The 20994-nt window shown below is 35.1% G+C and overlaps 1 protein-coding gene across 1 annotated transcript; it reads right to left on the bottom strand.

Moving 5' to 3' along the window:
• Positions 1–926: 926 nt before the first annotated feature.
• LOC131066937 (ACT domain-containing protein ACR4) lies at positions 927–4888 on the bottom strand. Its single transcript, XM_058001834.2, has 8 exons — positions 4210–4888; positions 4003–4078; positions 3692–3737; positions 3436–3550; positions 3273–3340; positions 2589–3191; positions 2288–2392; positions 927–1846 (listed from the first exon to the last, which is right to left on the bottom strand). Exons 1-8 carry the CDS (start codon positions 4211–4213, stop codon positions 1505–1507), a joined length of 1359 nt encoding a protein of 452 aa, XP_057857817.1. The 5' UTR covers positions 4214–4888; the 3' UTR covers positions 927–1504.
• Between the last annotated feature and the right edge of the window lie 16106 nt (positions 4889–20994).

Below are 20994 nucleotides of genomic sequence, written 5' to 3'. Positions count from 1 at the left end.
GGCCAGTAGCCTATTAATTGCTTCAATGCATCATATGTATTAGCCTGTAGAATCTACACATGCCCTTGTATCAAGGATCCTGAACATTTCTATCTACGATGTATTGCTAAAGTTGTTACTTCAGACTCCCAACCATTACCAATAGATATGATCATGGAGAAAGCATCCAAAACAGGATTCCTGGCATGGGAAATTAGAACCTAAATATTTGCATATATTGTTACAAACTAATAACAAGATCTATATAGAATAAAACCCTAAGGGAAGGTCAAAAAAGAACACATTCTCATAAGGAACTTAGAGTTGAAATGGAAATAACAATTCTACATTTCAGTTAAAGGATTTTCAGATAACTGTGTAAAAGTACTTTGTGATGCATGTTTTGGATCATCGGAATGAATCCTGTCCACAATTTTCCAAAAGCCTTATAACAATGTTATAGAATGTAGTGCCTTAGCTTTTTAACTCTACATTATTTTATTAATCTACCTGCTACCACATCTACAGTGAAACAAAAATTTCAAAAATCCAAATGGAACATCATCCCACACCAATATATTGAGATTTCAAGGCATGGAAAATCAGTTAGGAAAGAAGATATGCTTCCAACCAGATGATCAACCTTAAAGTAATGGAAAAACAGTAACACTAAACAATTTAAAATCCCAAGTTGAGGCATGAAGAAATTTTTCTAGGAAAGATAATGCAATCTCCTTTTCAACAGGGTAATGTTTTATCACCATTACACATTGCACACGTAATATTGATAATTCTGTGGAAATGCTTACTTAAAATAGAAATTTGATAACAGACATAACCTGCACTTCCATGTAGAATAAGAAATCTTTAATTCAAAAAACATAAATTTGCTAAAATCACCGGTGCTTCTGGAAGATGGATCTCCTAATAGCTGTTACACTAGTCTCTCAATATAAAGAATATGCTTCCATTGGCCAGTAAAGAGTTTTTTTTTACAATATTCAAGCCCAAACATTGACAAAAGTGTTCTTTGAAGAATGAGAAACTTCTATATGCAGAAAATGCATTTCCCTATAATGGTGTATTTTTTTTGTTTTTGTTTTCATTGGAGTCAGGGGTGAGACAGAGGGGAAGTGTTATTGTACATATGGTTACAGGATCAGGTCATGACCAATAGCCATTGTCAACATTCTCTTGACTTTTAAACCTCGTATTTTGGGATATTAATCTAGTATGGATACACATTCAAGTTATTTGAACAGTGAGATCACCCTTACCCCATATGCAGGTACCAGACTAGTCTTCCTCCCTCGCAGAAGACAAGACAACCCATAACAGAAACTGTGAATTAACATACAATAGTGGACATTCTGCAAACGAATAGGATCTAGGGTATGTTGGTCAATGGAGTGGGGTACCTATTCAATTGATTTTTTTATGTACAGAGGCGGCAATTGATGGCATGCTCTTGCTACAACCAGTGGACCTTCTTTGGGAGATGTTAAGAAACAGATATGTACAACAATCAAGAATAGGATTTTATCAATCCAAGACTGTATAGGGATTTTGATCTAAAAAGATTACCAAACAGAAACCTTGCAGCTGTCTCCCGAGGGGGAGATTTGGGAGAAGCAGAACTCTCTTTAACTTGCAATATGGTTAGGCCAATTTCTCTTCGAACTGCTTCAACTGTTTTAGAATCAACAGGATTTCCTGCTGCATCTGTCACATAGAATGCATTTACCGCCTTTTCTCCCCTGGTGGTGACTTCCGCTCTTGTAACTGATAATCCATTCTCACGAAATATGCGGGTCACATCTGAGAGCAGGCCTGGTCGATCGCTAGTGCATAGTTCAAGTCGCAATCCCTGCATTCATATTACTTAATATTAACAAGCAGCAAGTTTATCTTGCATAAGACAAAAAGATCACAAAGCGTAACCAGGGCTTCAATGGGACAGTTGCAAACTCATTTAGATGAATTTTTCAAGCTTTTTGGAGAAAAAAAGTGCAGCAGTTTTTTGCATGAAGTTTGAAATCACACTTCTTCATCCATCATCTGAGTGACATTTTGCCTTATTTTGTTGTAACGATAAATCATGCAGTGGGTTCCAAAATGTCCAAATAGAATTCTCGGAAAAGCTTAAAAAATCCACTAAATAGATTCTGAAAATTTAATGCTACTAATTAACACATTTTAACGTCTATGCAACATTCAGTGTAGCAACCTACAGAAAAAATTGTACTCTAGTTGTCTCTATGCCCATGACTAACTTCAGTGTAAAGTGGAAAATTGGAAAAGTCCATACCTCTGAGACTCTTCTTTCTATAGCTGCCTCCAAACATTGTATCACTCGCTTTCTCTCAGCTTCGGAGTTAACAGGAAAGCCATCCGTATGCCTTATGTAGTATTCCTTCAAAAATGAAAGCCGAGTCAGGTTTCACGAAAGATGTGGCTTATACAGTAGACATATTGTTTGTTATTTAAAGGATCCAAACCCCAAATAACAAAACAACAGGACAGCTGTTCATTTATTGAACAAGCATAGAAATCAAGTATAATTTAGAACTTAAGGTCGAAGGACACATCAATATGTTTTCATTCCCTACCTGATATGCTTCAGAGGCCCCCGCGTTTACTGTGCCATGAAATACAACATAGTCCATGTCTGTTAACGTGCATACGGTATCAAACAGAAGCTTTGGCCTGTCCTTGCAGCGAATACTAACGACTGAATAATCCTTCTCTATACAGTTCTGAACAGTTACCAGTGGCCTAGATTTGTCTTCATTGGAGGCTGCCCTGCCTTTGTTCACTCTTTCATAGTCACGATCAGCAAACATCATCTGATGAAGGCGTCTCTCTGTATGAGTGACACCCATAGAGACCACAGTTTTGGCGCCTCTTACATCATTATTGCCTTTCAAAACATTGCAGAGAAGCTCTTTGATCCTGAGAAGCCTCTGAGGATCGTCTATAGGGGCACCTGTGATCTCATCTGTAACATACAAAACAGAGGCAACCCTCATATTATGGGTCCATACCTCTGCCCCCACCACGTTACACTTGTTGTCTGCAAGAACAGCAAACACTTCTGAGAGCAGCCCAGGCCGATCTGTTCCAGTTAGTTCAATTGATGTATGCTCTGTCGCAGCCTTCACTCCTACAGATCTCCTTAAAGTGGGTAGGAAACAAGCATTTGTTCCAAGTGTCTGCACAAATCAAAATTCAGATTCTATTGGCTTCACGACCAATCTTTCAAAACCGGAGAGCCAAAATAGAAATAGTAATACCTGTTGGATGTAGTTAATTACACCTTCATCCGCTAGCTTCTTGCCATACTCGTCGGTTACATGGAAGACTGCCATATCAACAAACGCAAATGTTAGATTCACAACAAAAATTGCAAGATTGGCATTTTCAACACATCAAGGGCAAAATTGATTGAAAATTTACCATCCATAAACCATCCTCCATCAGAAGATATGTAGGCTTTGGTAATAAAGAGATTCAAATCAGTAAGCACTTGTACAACTTCCAGAAGAATACCATGTTTGTTAGCACTGTCGACCTGTAAATAGCAAGCCGAACCACCTCAAACAACCTTAAAAGAAAAACAACGGCATACATCTAACTCAAAAACCTTCTGAAAGAAAAAGAGAGCATAAACAAATCTTTGAATCGAAAAAACCTGACCCTAACATAACATTACCTGCACAACTGTTGCATTCTCACAAGCGCTGTTACTAATCTCAACCCTGTTAACAAATTTCAGAGAACAAGGTCAGCTACCCAAAACGATGAACAATTCAATACAACTGAAAAACACAAATTGTATTTAATATTACGGAAGGATCGCTTTTGTTAGTTCCCGAGATTATAACAAATTAGTTAGGGAAGAAAAGGCAAAACCCAGTAACACCCAAAGCATGGCTTTTGAATTAGAAACTTAAGCAACTCTGTAAATTCTTTGCTAGACCAAATTGAAACCTAGTTTGATGAGAGAATAAGAACAGAGCAGACCTTGGAGGGTTCATCCTTATAATGAGTTTTTCGTACTCGTCATCCATATTGTCCAGAGAAGCCATCCAATCCATTTCTGCCACCAACACAGAAACCCCTTAATCAAATATTCTAATATCTCTAAACGGCAACTGAGATGCAATTGATTCAACCAAAAAACTTGTTCTTTTTTTCTTATCTCCTGAAAATGGCAGAAGGATTTCCTACCCATTGGTGATATAGATCTGGTCCCGCTGGCGGTTTTGCTGCGAAACACTGAAAACAGTCTGCTTGAATTCTGAGTCCTTTCAAATAGAATATTGGTAAATATATGTATAACTAGGTAGAACGAAGCTAGCTCGACTTTTCCAAAAAATCCAGCTGTAAAAGTAGGGGACGCCTCAAGCGCTCAATGCTTCTGCTCTTCCCTTCTTCCAACCAGTAAGTTGTAAACCACCCAGATGGAATATCAACTCTGCCAGTGCATATAAATATGTTTATTCCAGATGGTCAATGCATAGAAATGTGTGCACGGAAACCAACGCAAACTGCTCTTTCAGAATCTCCATTTCTATGGCAGCCCCACTACCTAGCTAAGTACCAATCAATTCCCTGCAACGAGCAATCTGAATCTACCGACTGGTATCTATGTCTAAAGGAAACAGTGATAATAATACCCAGGAATAAGCTTGTCAAACGTACACTTAACCATGCTATCTCGAAATCCAAGGCAGCCCACATAGGGTAGGCGGAGCCTATGTATATGTGACTTAACCATGATTTGACCTAATCGTCACCTTGCCTCATAATCTGATATACCCACTAGGTTAGATGAGATAACGCTGTTGTGGGCAGAGTGGCATCAGCACGTGCTTTTCCACTGTCTTAAAAAGAACATGTGGGTCCTCCTCCTGACACCTTTCCTTCACACATTAAGTGCTTTGTCAAACGTGTATTTTTAATTTTCTTGGTATGAAGGGAACTGGGAATTGATATAATGAAGAATTATAAAAAAAAAAAAATTAACCTCTGAAAATTAGGCAAGTTCTGTATTAGAGTGACTGGATAAATCGTACTTAACCCCAAAAAATTCAATATTGACAAATACAACAGCAACCAATCAATGTAATCTCAAAAACAATTAGGCAAATCCTTTTTAAAAGTCTGTCAAATCTCTTTATTTGAATAATCGCATACATAGTACCTAGGTACCATATCAACAGATCTGTAAACCCTAACAATTTGAGCTTAAATTATTCTCTTAACAAACATAACATCAATCTAACCCTAAAAACCAAATCTTTATTCTACTAATTACCAGAGAAGAGAAAAACCCCTAAATCTCCTCTATCTTTATTCCAGTAATTACTACAGAAAATAAAAAACCCTAAAGCTCCTCTATCTCCCAGGCATACGAAATTTTGAAATGGTTACACCCTACAGTTATGGTCAAAAAAGAACTGTGCTTACTGTTCATATGTCAGGTCATCCAACGCAATGTTTCCGCCACTTCCGGTCTTGGGCGGTGCACCCCTCCACATGCCCGGCAATTGGAGCACCACTCACTCTTTTCACCGTCATCATTTATTAATAGTCTGTAAATAGTATCTTCTCTGCTATTAAGGTGTGGACTTTCAGGCTAATTAGGTATAGGCATTCACGAGGGCAACCTGTCAAAATCTTAGACGGAAGCTTAATTATTATCTTAATCAGATGTTAGATACCATTTAACTTCTGGCATAAGTCTGAGTTTGACTACCTTCAACGAGGTTTGAAGATGCGGAATTTTCTAGGGTTTGCTTGTCTGGCTTGCCTTCCTGCCCCCAACAAAAGGAGAAACTATTCCTGGTATACGTCAAGATCGGCTGCTTTTAAAATTGATTAAAGAAATTGTGACTCGAATTCAGTAGAAATAAAAAATGGTGCCGTTTGGCACGTCCTGATCCGTGGCAACTTGCCCTTATAATATTCTGATAACGATTGGGCCCTAGAGGGAGGGAATTCTACCAATGGTGCGTTAAAGAAAGGCAAATTAGGATCAGATGCGTGGATCTTGTCTTTATGCACTTCCTTTTTCTCAATCCATGATCAAGATGAGAAAAGTATGGGATACTGTTCTGATTCAGAAGAAGAATGCTCGTGTATGTATAAATAAAATAAGACTAATTTTGATTTTGATAGGTTAGATTCTTCGGTGACATTTCCTCGAAGCCAACAACAGATTCTCCATCTTCACTTGGCCTATTGTTCCATAGCCATGAGCTTACACGAGATGGGAAGGTGGGAAGGAATTTTATATGAAAAATATTGACCATATGGCGTGTTGAATGTTTGTAATGCTATATTTTATTTTGATTTTTTAATTTTGAATTGATTTATAATGTTGATGCTAAAAATTATTATACATTGTGTTTAAAAGTATTTTCATGTCTTTTATTTATTTATAAACATTTGTCCTTTCTTTATATACCTATACATGTATCTCTAGGGTATTTGAATGTTTATATCTTTGTTTTATGCTATACAATATGTGTTTTGGTTGTGATACATGATTTGACTTATTTAACGCATGAAATGACTCAAAGGTAATGTTCATCAATTTATTTCTACTATAGACCATCTCAAGCTTCACCAATACACATTCGACGACATTTAACTATACTAGACTCGAACATGTGGTGCCACTTAGTCCACCAATCTCAAATTCACATTTTTGTGTCCAAAAGCCAACCCTTTACAAAATAGACATTATTGCACCAAATAATCCAATTTAATGAGTATGGACATGTATTTAAGGCCATTTTCAAGTCATTTAAATACACATCATATCACAAGGACATATCCAATTCAAAAGTATTCAAAAGTTGGACGTGTGCACATTACCAATGCATCAAAATATAGATATGTACATAAATATTTCTCTAGTTACTCTAATTACAATGGTAATTTTATGGATATGATTGGTTATTTATTAGTGTTGATAGTTTGAATAAATATAGATTAGCATAGGAGAATAAGAAGAAGCGCTTATTTTCCACACATCCCTTGGTGAACTCGATATTCCTATACCACCTAAAGCCTTCCCTATGTTTTTCTTCACCTTACAATCCATAGGCATTTGATTGACTCTATCTTATTCAATTTGGATTATCTTGAACCACCATATGTATGGTTCATATACATGCACACCTTAATTATTTTAGTATGTTCTCACACTTTGTTATTTATAACCTGATGATTCTTGAAGGTATGTTGTCCTTACATATTAAAGATGATGTATCATAAGCTACATGTATCCCTTATTTTATCATTTGTGTTTGAATTGCAATCATTTGTGGGGTTTTTATTACCTGCTCATACCTTGCCCATACATTTTAGATTAATACATTTGTCCACATAATTCATGATAATGACTTTCTTTTGTGCATAAATATGATAGTTATCTACCTCTTAATTATATTTCTTCCTTGTGATTATAAGTGACCAAAATGAACAAATGTACATGGAAATCCTATGATGATCTAATAACCAAACTTATGACCCTACATGGAATGAAATTCATAAAAGCTAATTGACCTCTTAGATGTCATTATCAAATTTGAAAATTGATGATGGAAGATCTCCTTGAAGAAAGAGATCAATAATCTCTTATTTCATAAGAAAAGAAGTCATCTAATACATCTAATAAAGATTGGTCAAAACCAAACAAGAAAGCACAAGGAACCATATAGTTATATATCTTGAAAATTATATCATCTTCATTATACTAGAGGAGACTACCATATGCAATTTGTGAAAGAGGATAGATGATATCTATAAAACCAAAAGTATTACTAATTGTATGTTGGAGATGTGGTCTTCCACCTACAAGAGCGAAAACACTTCAAACACACCAATGAAGCATTGCATTAGATGTTAGAAATCAAAACACATGAATAGATTAAAATCTCTAAAATCGCCGCATTGTCCTCTATCTCTAAAGATCTCTAAGATTCAAGGTGGCCCTCACTTGGAAGAGCACTTGATCCTCAAGATGACAACCTATAGAACGAGTTATATGAAAAATGTTACTAGAATTGAAATGGATGTAACTAGGATTCTAGTGAGTGTTAAGAGATGAAGATGAAGATGAAGGATGCAAGCTAGGTGATTAGGAGGCAAAGTATATTCCAAATCGAAAGCTAAGTATGCTATGCGAGTTAATTAAACTAAGATGAGAATGAAAAACTTATAAAAGAAGTGAAATTAAGCTAGGATGGAAGATTAAAATGCAACTAAATGAAGCTAAACTATTTGCTATGGATGCTTGAGAATGATGTTGATGCTTGGTGATGACAAAGAGAGCTCCTCAACCTGCAATGTGACTATAATTTTGATGCACAAAAGACTTGATGAATTGAAGAAGGAATGGGCTCTATTTATAGAGAAAATAGAGAAATGGATGGTTGAGATTAAGTAATCTCAACAAGGGCTAGGATTGAAAGTTATCAATTTGTGGGATAGATTCAATCCAATCCCAAGTTGACAGATGTCACCTTGAGAGGGCTTGAGGGGATGCTAAACAAGCATTAGATGCTAATCAAGCAATTAGGAATAACCTCAAGGAGTGACATCATGGATAATGTCATTAACTAAGGAGGCATGCTATTACCTAAGAGGTAAACTCTTGTGCAACATGGGTAAATGGTTAAGGGACAACCATCATGGCTAAGGAGTGTGGGTTTGTAAGAGGCATTAAATGCCTTAGAAGACTTTTGGGGCTAATTTGTAAGGCTCTTACAAATTTGGGGAACTCAACAAGTTAGCTTGTTGAATAAGGTAGAGTCTTCAACACATTTTGAAGACTTTCCCCAAATTTGGAGAAGTGACTCCCCCAATTTTAGGGATGGGACATGATTAGGATAGGATTAGAAGGCTTGTAGAAGAATGATTAGAGGAATGTAGGATTTTGCAAGTGGGTGAGGGAAAATAAGTAATTTTGGTAAATTAAAATGATTTAATTTAGCCAAAAAGGGGATGCAACTTGCATTTGTAGGATTTTGCAAGTGGGGGGATTTTTAAATAAATTTTGATTTATTTAAATGCAAAAGGGATTTTAATTAAATGTGAATTTAATCAAAAAGGGGAAAAGGGGATTTTAATTAAATAAATGAGATTTATTCAATTAAATGGCTAAGGGTACTTAATCAAACCTTAGTTTAATTAATAGGTTAGGCTAGAGGAAATGGATTTAATCAAATCTTTAATTTGATTAGTAGGCTAACTAGAAGAATAGAAATATTAACTAAAGCTAAATATAATTAATTGAAAGAATTAAGAATAATTAAATGAATAAAATTCACTTCATTCATTGTGTAACTTTTAGGTGTCTACACTAACAAGTTATATCTCAAAATACAATTGCATTCATTAAAAATGAAAGACAGTGATTCTATTGCAAACCATCTTAATGTATTCAATAAGAAGAAAGATTGATTTAAGTCTAAAGATCATTCTGAAACAAAAGGGAATAACATAACAAAGTGTTGGAACTATGGTAAAAATGGACATATGAAGAGGAATGTAGAAATGAGAAAAAGAGGATTCAAATTCCTCCATGGAAAAGTCTTCCAATGACGATGACAATGATAATTTATTTTTGTTAACACTATAAATGATAATGCTTGGCATACTGATTCAAATTTATCCTACCACATGACCCCTCACAAGGAGTGGTTTTCAACATAGACAACTTATGATAGAGGAGGCATTTTCCTTGGAGACAACAATACTAAGTATATTGTTGGTAAGGGGAAGGTACAATTAAGTTTTAGTGACAGAAGGGTTAAAACCTTTGATCATATTTTGCATATTCTAAGTTCTTTAAGAAATTTTCTTTTTGTATCCATGTTAAATTATTGTAGCATGTATGTGATATTTGACAACTTTGGTTGCAAATCGATAGGAGGGAACTTGGTGAATGCTAGAAGATATTATATTAAAACTTTGTTTCGGTTGAATGTCTCCACATTTTATAATTTTGTAATGTAACTAACACTAAAAATGCATGTGTATGGCACCAATGTTTGGGTCGCATATAAGTAGAAAAGACCTTCAACCCATTACTAATAAAAAATGGTTTATGATTTTTCTAATTATTTTAGTAGTAAAAATGATTACTATGAGGATTGTGTGTTTGGAAAAAATAATAGATCTTCATTTTCTATTGGAAGAAATAGAGCTAAGAGACTGTTAGAAATCATTCATTTAGATGTGTTTGGTCAAGTAGATGTTGGTTTTATGGGTAAATCTTGTTATTATGTTGCATTCATTGATGATGTCTCTAGATACACATGGATTCATTTTATGTGTTCTAAATCTAAATTTTTCACTAAGTTTAAGGAATTTAAATCTTCAGTCAAAAAATAAATAGATTATAAGATAAAGGTGTTGAAATCTAACAATAGTGGGTAATATTGTTCTAATAAATTTGATGAATATTGTAAGTGTGCAAGCATTGTTCAACAAAAACCTACATCTTATACTCCCCAATGAAATGGGGTAGAAGAAAGGATGTACCAAACCTTAATGGAAAGAGCTATTTAAGTATGTTAAGTGGCAGGTATCTAGAGTGGTGCTTTTGGGTAAAGGCTATATAATTACTATTTGTTATATGATTAGTTGATCCCCTTGTTAAAAAAATCCTTATGAAGTGTGGACATGTAAAATTCCTTCAATTTTACATTTAAGGATATTGGTTGTGAGGCTTATATTCATGTGCCTTTCGAGAATAAATCTAAACTAAATCCAAAATCCAAAAAATGTAAAGGGTGAGAAGATTGCCTTTAAGTTTAAATCCAGAAAGAGCTCAAGAATGGAGAGGGGGAGAAGATTACCTTCAAATTGGATGCACATCAAACACATGAAAATTTGCAAATTTATGAATTTAGAGAAGGGAAGATCACACACATGCAAGAGTCATCCATTTCCTCTCTCAATCCACCCATCTCTAAAATAATTCCAATTCAAATATACCCAATTTTAAATTTTTCATGAAGGTTTTTGGAGAGCAATTATCCCACGAAAGAATAATGAAATAAAAAGACTTCCCAATTTTCCAAATTTTTATTTTTTGTATTTTCTTTTCTCTATTCTCAAAAATGTTATTTGAAAAATAACACATTCAACATGTTTATTTATTTTCATTAGTTTAACAAGACAATTAAACAAAATATAAACAAGCATTCCCAACCCAAAAAAATGCTTTGAAAATATTAAACTTATTTTTTTTTAATTATCTCTTTTTTCTAAAACACAAAAATTATTTCGCTAGACAACATAAGCAACTATTTCATTCCTAAATTTTAGTTATGGAACGTGAGGAAATTAAACCATTAAATTAATCTAATATTTATCAATTACTCATAACATAGACTCCAAAATCACCTCCAATTCGAACCTGGGCCAACACAAGATCAAACATGACACATACTCAATTTGAGTACGATAGAGGAAACAATAAAGAAGGCCCAATGTGACATATTTGAAATAACCACCATTGGGGAATAACTCAAACCTATGCAACCAAGTGGAGAAAGAACCCTATACCTATAATCACTCAACACACACATGTCAAGTGTAACTACTCAATATATAAATAGTCAAAGCATAGTATAACCACCCAATGGAGTACAACATCATATAAAATATATAGTAGTGCATATAAATGACATGAAATCATGATAGCATTCATTTGAAACATAAAGTCTAATATGGATTTCTACGAACTATAGCATAATGATGAACCAAGCATATAAACATCCCACATGTATCTCAAGAAATACCATAACCACAAAATATATCAAGTATATGCAAGGAACTTGACAATTGTACATGCATCTCAATGCAAACAAAATTGAAAATTGACATGTTCAAGAAACTCTTCTCAAAATATGTTAGTGGTCCAAACACACCATGCAGAGCAAGAACCAAAGCCACAATCTAACATCATACTGAAAATAGTGAAATTGAAATACCTATAAACCCCCAAAGCAATAAGCATGACCTATGCATCCATAGATACATAGTCGAAAATAAATGTTGAGATCAAAACACCTAAAGGCTATATATGAGAAGGGTATTACAGGACTCCAAAAGCCTCTAGGATCAAAAGTTATGGCCTCCTATGTTGGAAATGTAAAAACATATTGCATATAGTTGTAAGAGGGAGGTGCACTTGTTGACCAACTCATGATGCATGGTGTCACACATGATAAGGTATTTTTGGATGGAGATGGTGAATCCAAAATAGAACACATAATTTGATGAGTGTATTGTGTTTTAATCTACATTTTAGAGGCCTAATCCAAGAAATTTATATATATAAAAAGTACTTTGTCTAATTTCATAACTTACATTTTAGAGGCCTTCAAAGTGGATTCACCCCTTGAGACTTTCCCTAGTTGCTTAGAAGGGATTTCATAGTTTGCTTCATAACTCCTAGCCAAATGGGCAAAAATTGGACTAACCGGATGCATCGGATACCAAAATTAAATAATTTCTTAGTATGTTTTTAACTTTGTGGCTAATTTGTCCTCATCTAGCTATCTATCTCAACTTCCAAGGAGGAAAAAGGTATGACATGCCTCTTGGTCTTTGATGGGAGCCCTAATTTGCTATTTTTAATAATTTTTCTAGTTTTATTTGGAAGCGTGTAAATAGATTGAATTTTAAGCTATGTATTAGGGTAATAGGCATGCTTCTCTTCCATAGAACTTGCTACATTTGTATGAACTCTCAAATTTGAATAAAAAATCACTTTACTCAACTTAAGTGATTAGTGTCATATTGTTTCTTTTATCAATTATTGGTTACAATATATTCTCCTTTGAATTCACAACAAAATTTAGATTGCTACCAACAACTTCCCTCCATTCCATCATAATTGAGACATCCTTTGCTCTCATGCAAAAATCTATAATTTCTCTCTCTAGTGTGAATTTTGCTCCTATACATGAATTCTTGCTGAAAAAATATCTTCTTCCCTTTGCTCTTATAGAAAGGAACACTTTCATTCATCTTCCTCCTAAAGTTATCCCTAAGTTGGCCAAATGTTTGTTGTAGGCACAAAGGTGAGTGAAAATATTTTCCCTTCTCTCGCTCCTCTCTCATTTATCCTCCTTAATCTACTTTGATCACCTTTGACCAAGCACAATCTTCCTTTCCTCCAATAGTTTCTTACTCTTTGGTCTTAACCTCTTGTTAGTCATCTTCCTTGCGCATGCAACAACCTAAGGATAAAAACTTTATAGCTTCTACCTAAAACATTCTAAGTCATTCACCTTCTACTTTGATTTGCACACTGCAAACTACAAGAAAATCTTAGAACTAACTCATGTACATACATTCATAAAAGTATGGACGTGGTCGCTTCTACTAAAACGTCTAGATTTCATTTCATTTAAAAAGTTGTAGACATGAGGTATATATAGACACTTATTTCCTAAAGCCACTTATTTCATGCATATTACAAGAATATCTTGTACCTATTATCAATCAAATATAACATAATATATGCATGCACACATTATGCGTTGTTGTTGAGATACAAATCACATGGACTAGCTAGTACTAGAACCTAGGACATTTGATTTTCTACTAGAGTGCTCTACCAACTGAGTTGTTGGCCCCTCTTTGGCTAGCCCATTGTTGGTTTAAGTGTGGCTTATTTCCAACACCCACCCTTAAGGCACCCCCAAAGTGCTTGGGGTTCCTATATTAGATCTAATCCCACATATTGAGCTACAACCCATATGTATCAACTAGGAATCAAACCTAGGACCTTCCATTTGCTATTGGAATGGTCTACCAATTGAGCTATTGGCCCCTGACCAGCCTATTGTTGGTCCAAATGTAACTTATCTCCAAAATTGTAAGCTCATAGATGATGTATATCCATATCTATATGCACATGGCTAACCTTGTGCTACTTATTTCATAATTAAACATTATTCTTGACACATATTACAATGGTCCCAACGCCTCTCTAGGACCATCCATGGTTTCCCCTCCTAACTTCAATGATGCTTCCTAAGCAAGATCTTCAGCCATTCCAACAACTCACAAAAACATCTAGGAAAACTAGAGCAAGTCAACACATATTACTCCCAAGTTTGTTCATCCTTCTCCGTTGGCCAATCTATGATTGATGACACAAATTGATCTTTGCCAACATACTTATATCATCGTGTTGTCAAAAAGATTAAATCAAAAGTTGTTTGGACATAATAATTTCTTAATCAAGATACATAATAAAAGAGTTGACATGGAAAGAAACATGACAATAGATAAATGTTGGCTCTCTTGATCCCTTAGACCGCTTTATCTTGTGAACATAAATAAAATCATTCACTTCACTTTGATAAAAAGTCATGGACTTAAAATGGAGAAACTAATAGAATATAATGTCATGGACTTAAAAAGAGAAACTAATGGATTTCAGTGGCATAACAAAACATGGAACAATTGGTCTAAGAAAACAATCAGCTAAAATGACTAAAGTGAGAAAATTGAGCAAAAGACCAGACATCTTGAGGCATTTATATAAATCATACTACAAGGGTATTGCTGATGGACCCTCTCACCATGAATGCCTTCTAAGAGTCACTCTGCATAAGATGGATGACTGATCAGCACTGCAAATTCTTCTTGCTACTCCATTGATCTCATGCTCCCATTGGAACACTTGGAAGTGGAGCACTGCAAATTGCTACAGCTTGAAAGGTGATCGCATGAATCCCGAATTGCTCAGGCAACATACTAAGGACTCCCATATTCTGTGGTGATGAATGGGACATCCTAATCAATTCTATTCCAAGGAGCCCACCTGATTGATGTTACTTAGGTATTCTTCAAGTTTTAGACTGCGAATCTTATTTTTCATTCTTCTCTTCTGTCCTTTCCATTCGTGAGCGCACTGACAACCATTCCATTGAGAATATATTCTCAATGGCGGCGGATTAAGATTGGAAATAGATCTGACATGATTGTCATGGATGGAAGTTGAAGGCAAGGACGAAAGACAGAATCCCCATACATGAGAGTAATGAAATTTCACACAAGGCAAAAGATAGTGAAGATCTTAATAGTGAAATGTACCGTGGACTCAAAAAATAAGGGATGATTTTTAGTACCATAGCAAGATCCTCGGAAGGATGGATTGGGTAGAATACAAATACGAGACCAAGGTGAGGTGACAGATTTAGAAGTTTGGGGACAAGTCAGTTGTCGAGTTCAAAAGAGGAAAACCTTGTGCCAAGATAAAAATAGGACACATTGCCATAACTAAGATATGGGAAAATGATGAAGTGATAAGAATTGTAATTTAGGATCATTTCTTAGATGAAAAAATAAAAAGTTCTCTTATCAGAGGAAGCATCTATAAGTTTATAAATAAAGGTAAGTGTGAAAATGAAAGATTGAATCAAGGGGTTGTAGTTAAATTTCTTGACGATGATGGTATGTTTTTTAGTTATGTCATTTATCAAGATTCAAAACTTTTAGAGGTATGGTATAAAGGATAAGGTTACAAAGATGTTTGGGATGATTCTGGCAGAATGGATACTCCTTGATCTTTGACTCTTACTTGAAATAGAAATAGAAATGGATTCTTTTATGGTTCATGATACCAAGCAGTCTATTTTTGGGTCTATAGTTGGCTTATAATAATACGTGATTACCCGTACTTCATGCAAGATGCACCTAATTGTGCTACAAACGAAGCTTACATATCCTACCCCCTATAGTATTTGAACTTGTGACCTCTCTTTCAAGAGTACAAGTTCTCCACCACTAGGCCAACTTGGGCATACAAAATGAACTTGTGGATGATATAAAATCTTCCATCCAAAAAGGTATTGACATTGTTAGAGTAAAAGGTATTAGTTTACTTAATTAATTAAATCATATTGATTTAATAATTAAGTCACATTTTCTCTATTTCACTTAAGCTAAATTTAGGAAGCTAAACTTAGGAATATTAATAATTAATTAATTATTAATTATTAATTACTTTTTAATAATTAATTATTAATTACTTTTTAAGGTTTTTCCTTTTAGGTTTGATCTCCTTCAATAAGGATTGATCCCTTTTGTAATTCTTTATCTAATTATTATTATTGCATATTCTTGCTCTGGTTTTTCAAAGCAATCAAAGCAAATACAACTTCATAGAACCCAATGAACACCTGTATGCAAATAGCATGTCACAACAATGGAAGATTCACACAAAACACAAAGATTGCTTTGAAAAACCAGAGCAAGAATATGCAATAATAATAATCAGATAAAGAATTATAAAATGGATCAATCCTTATAAAAGGAGATCATAAATCACTATGATTTAATTAATTAAGTAAACTAATACCTTTTATTCTAACACCCCACCTTATATCATAAATCAAAATCCTCTATCTTTAAACACATTTCAAAACCATAAACATCATGGTGGATACTTCTTCATGTGACCGTCTTACTTCACACAATTATCATACCTGGAAAGCACATATGACTAGACTTCTCATGTCTAAGGGGTTATGGTCCTGTTTGGATGAGGTTCAACCTCTCTTGACAAGACCCTTTGAGGTTATACAACATAGGAACATAATGGATGAGGCCATGGATTTGATATCCTTACATGTTACCGATAGTCTTCTTTTTCACCTGGAGGGTTGCATAACTCCTTGGGCTATATGGACTAAGTTTCATGATCTTTTTGGCACCATTAATCAGTTCAGGGCACTTCAAATTGAGGCATAATTGACCACCTTGGCACCTGATGATTTTACATCTATTGAGGATTTCTTGATGAAATTCAAATCACTATGATCATTGTTACAGGGTTGTGGTAAGACCAAGACATACACCGAGTGTATATACTTGATTCTGTAGACACCTAAAATTGTCATGTCTAATTAAATAAATATTTTATTTATTTAATTATCTAAGCCTAATTCTTCTATTAATTAAATAAATCCTTATTTATTTAATTCATTCATTTATCCTCTTCTAGCCTTATTTCTCATTTAAATAAATACATTTATTTATTTAAATTATCCTTTTCCTAAATTAAATAAATATCTTATTTATTTAATTATCCTACTTCTTCTATTAATTAAATAAATCTTTATTTATTTAATTAATTCATTATCTTTTTCTACACATGACACATGTCATTCATCTCTTAATTCCTACACTACCTACCTCTTTCATTATTTTACTATTTCTTCTACCTACCCTCTAATCCTAGTCGACCTCCTTTTTACACCTCTCAATCTTATCCCTCCATTTCATATAGTGTCTTCTATATAAGGAGATGCTTCTTTCATTATCAAACCCTAATGATCCTAATGAGCTAACAACTTGATCAATTGGCTACACTACAATCTTACTTGCAACCACATTCCGTTCTTTGTTGAGCTCTTGTGCACATAAAAAAATCTGAGAGCAAATATATCAAGCAAGATCAATGGAGATAGGAAGAATGGAGATCCAAACCCTATTGGACATGTGATGGTATAATCTTTGTGATTTTGTTTTATTTGCATTGTCTTAGGTAATCTTCATATGTTATGGTGGATCTTTGTTGATTGTTAGGCTAGGGTTTTGTGGTTGGATTCATTTAGCCTTTCAATATTGTTATTATTGTTATCCATTTTCACCATACACAGATTCTATCTAGGCTTCGAGATTCCTTTCAGATATTCTCTTCTACCTTCTATTCCACCATGGATGCTTTGGGCACACGATTTACCATGCCTTCATTTGAGGTTTTATGTGATAGGTTGACACAAAAGCAGTCCCACCTCACATAGTTGGATACTCTCCTTGGTTCTAAGAACCAAGCATTGGCAGCTCAACCATCTCAGGGGAAGAAGAAGCAGAAATAGAAGCCGAAGATAAGTTCAGTAGGCAGTGAGAGTTCCTCCATGCCACCACTGAAGTCTACTTCAAAACCACAATCTAATCCTAAGCAGGGTAATTCTTCTAAGTCTGGTGAGTCTTCCTCCAAGACTAAGAATAAATCAGGTGATCCTTGCAGTTTCTGTGGCAAAGAAGGACATCTAGTTTCCGGGTGTTGGAAACGATTAGAGGCTTTAGAGGAGTCCATGCATCATCATCAGATCACCTCACCTCACACACCTTCCCCACCCACAGGGAAAGGTCATGCTCTTTCTGCATGAGCATTGCCTTTAGTATCCACTTGGATCCTAGATTCTGGTGCTTCTCACCATATGACACACACTCAGGAGCTTGTCACCACACTTACCCATTGTGGCACTTCACAGATTGCTGTTGGTGACTCTACACAACTTTCCGTTATGGGTTCAGGTCCTATTCCTTTGGATGGTGGTTGTCTTCAGGAAGTCCTTATTGTTCCTGATATTTTGACAAACCTCCTTTTCATTTATCGCATTTGCCACTCTGGCACTAGTAAGACGGTTGATTTCTCACCACAAGATGTGGTTATTCGAGACCTACACGATCTCGATTTGGTTGTGGCTACTAGGAATGTTGATCCTGCATCCCACTTATACATATTTGATGGATTTTACACGACAGATGGTATAGGTTCATCTCTTATAGCACATGCAGGAGTAGACTTTGGCATGAGCATTTTGGCCATGTCAATTATAAAATATCTACAACAGATAAGTACACAAGCACTAGTGATTGGGCTCCCACAGATTTCTTGTACTGATGGTGTTTGTCAAGGTTGTGTACTTGGCAAACATCACCGGGACTCTTTTCCTCCGAGTGGATCTCCACATGCTATGGCTCCCTTGGAGTTGGTACATAGTGGCCTCATCTCATTTTTTACTCCTTTTTCAGGGGCTAGATATGTTCTCACATTTATTGATGACTTCTCCAGATGTACATGAGTGTACTTTCTTAAATACAAGTATGATGTCTTTGATTCATTTTGAATCTTTAAGACATTTGTGGAGAAGCAGTTTGGACTTTCTATCAAGCGGATAATGTAATGCCCCGCCAAGAAACCCCGAAGGGATAACACTAAAACACAAGAGAAGGGTGCAAATATATATTTTTTTAAGTTAAAACAAGATCAAAGATACAATGAGATAACATTAAGTTTATATTACACAACAGAAGACTTAAATAACACCTAAAGAGTTTCCCAACGTGATTACTTGATTCAACAAATAACTCAACTCACGCTAATTAATCCAATGAAGTTAATTAACTTAATGACAAGATAATGCTTTAGAACAAGGATAAATTCTTTTGGTAAGTTAAAATTATAGATAACATGAGAAGTTCATCCATTACAATTTAACCATACATTTTGTTCAACCATGCATTAAAAGCATATGCTATGCATCTAATTCCTTACAAACTTTAATTGCATCATAAACTAATGAATACTTTCCATTATACCAACCTACAAGCTTCATGATCCAAATTACTGCATTTAATAAGATGACTGCATACATGCATTTAAGATCAACATCATCTAATCCACATTATACATTTTAAAACATAATGCCATCCATACATGCTAAATTAAAAAGGAAACAGAAGAATCATAAACACCACATAACACCGAAATGATATCAGAGTTCACCCCTAGTGGGTTACATCTCTGGGTCTGCTCAACTGCAAGACCCTTCTGATAAAATAATAGGGTGAAGAATACATAAGGTTCACATCATTAACATCCTGCCATCAAGGCGTACATAAACCAATAATACATACGACCACATCGGTCCAATAAATACATGAATGATCCCTGAATAGGAAAAGGATCCAACTGAACATGATAAGAAGCAATTACAAAAGATCAACTGGAGCACCCACGAGACTAGGTCTTCGCAACCCATCATAAGCAACCCATGGTCTAACATGAATATCAGGTTCTCACAAGGGCATAAATAACAAGATACGACTCCACAACAGTGCTCCTATCAAAGACAACACAAACAACACACTAGCAAACATAAGGGACAAGTTTCATCACATAACTTGGTATGGATACCATGGCAGGCCTCTATAGGTTCTAGTCCCATCTACTGGGTTATCCTAGCAACCTTTCCCGAACCTTCGGCCCATCCAAGTCCCATGTGGACCGAACACATCCTTTCATGAAGACAAGGTTGTTGGTTTGCCATTTCAGGCCATCTCACTGCATGTTGAGTCTATACTAGCACTCATCCCATGTGTGAGGCACAATTATCTTACTTAGTATTTTCATTAACTAAACTCTCTAATATGATATTAGGTTATCACTTATTTAGACACACTTTCGATGGGTTACCCTACAACCACTTTGGGCGTGACCCCCACTCGAAAGTCACTTTCCCATATGACACTAGACCATAAACAATCGAACTCCTAAAACTCAGGTGTACACTAGGACAAGCATACGGAGTTCAAAACAGTAGGAATACCCACTTGGCCGAACAAGTCTTCATACGAGGTGCACTGACTGACGGTACTCTGACTAGAGACATGACCAGCTATGATCATCCACATACCAACATTTCAACACTCGCATAAAGGACATGACCGGATACAAAACCATCACATGAAAACAATCAAAACTCGAGATCAAGGACATAAGCAGGTACCCAAATCAACATACAACAATATCCAACAATCACAATCCAGGACTTGCCATTTCTGAATCAAATGCGAATACAAAAAATTAAACATGCATAGGCATAAATCTAAAAATGACAATCTTCTTCCATATCATTTAAACATTACAATTGATCCAGTTTTCTAATAGATCTAATTAGATTGCAATTTGTCTACCTTGTCTAGGTACAGGTCGCTTATGGTTTACTAACTCACTATAATTCATTTTGCATCATAAAGTAATATAAATACTTCATCATGAGTTTCCAAACCAAAATCACATGAATATAATTATAATATATGCAGAACACACAATGATATAAAATCAAATATTCATTAATCAACTAAAATATGGTAGTTGTTTTTTTTTATAAATAA

Source organism: Cryptomeria japonica, chromosome 9 (genome assembly GCF_030272615.1).
Source record: "Cryptomeria japonica chromosome 9, Sugi_1.0, whole genome shotgun sequence".
Classification (NCBI taxonomy): Eukaryota; Viridiplantae; Streptophyta; class Pinopsida; order Cupressales; family Cupressaceae; genus Cryptomeria; species Cryptomeria japonica.
The sequence above is the reverse complement of the archived record's forward strand: the minus strand, read 5'-3'. Positions and strand labels throughout refer to the sequence as shown.

Coding starts and splice junctions, on each gene's coding strand:
- LOC131066937 (XM_058001834.2), bottom strand. Junction 3,738..4,002: donor ATAAGGATGAACCCTCCAAG/GTCTGCTCTGTT, acceptor ATTTGTTAACAG/GGTTGAGATTAGTAACAGCG. Junction 2,393..2,588: donor GGGCCTCTGAAGCATATCAG/GTAGGGAATGAA, acceptor TCATTTTTGAAG/GAATACTACATAAGGCATAC.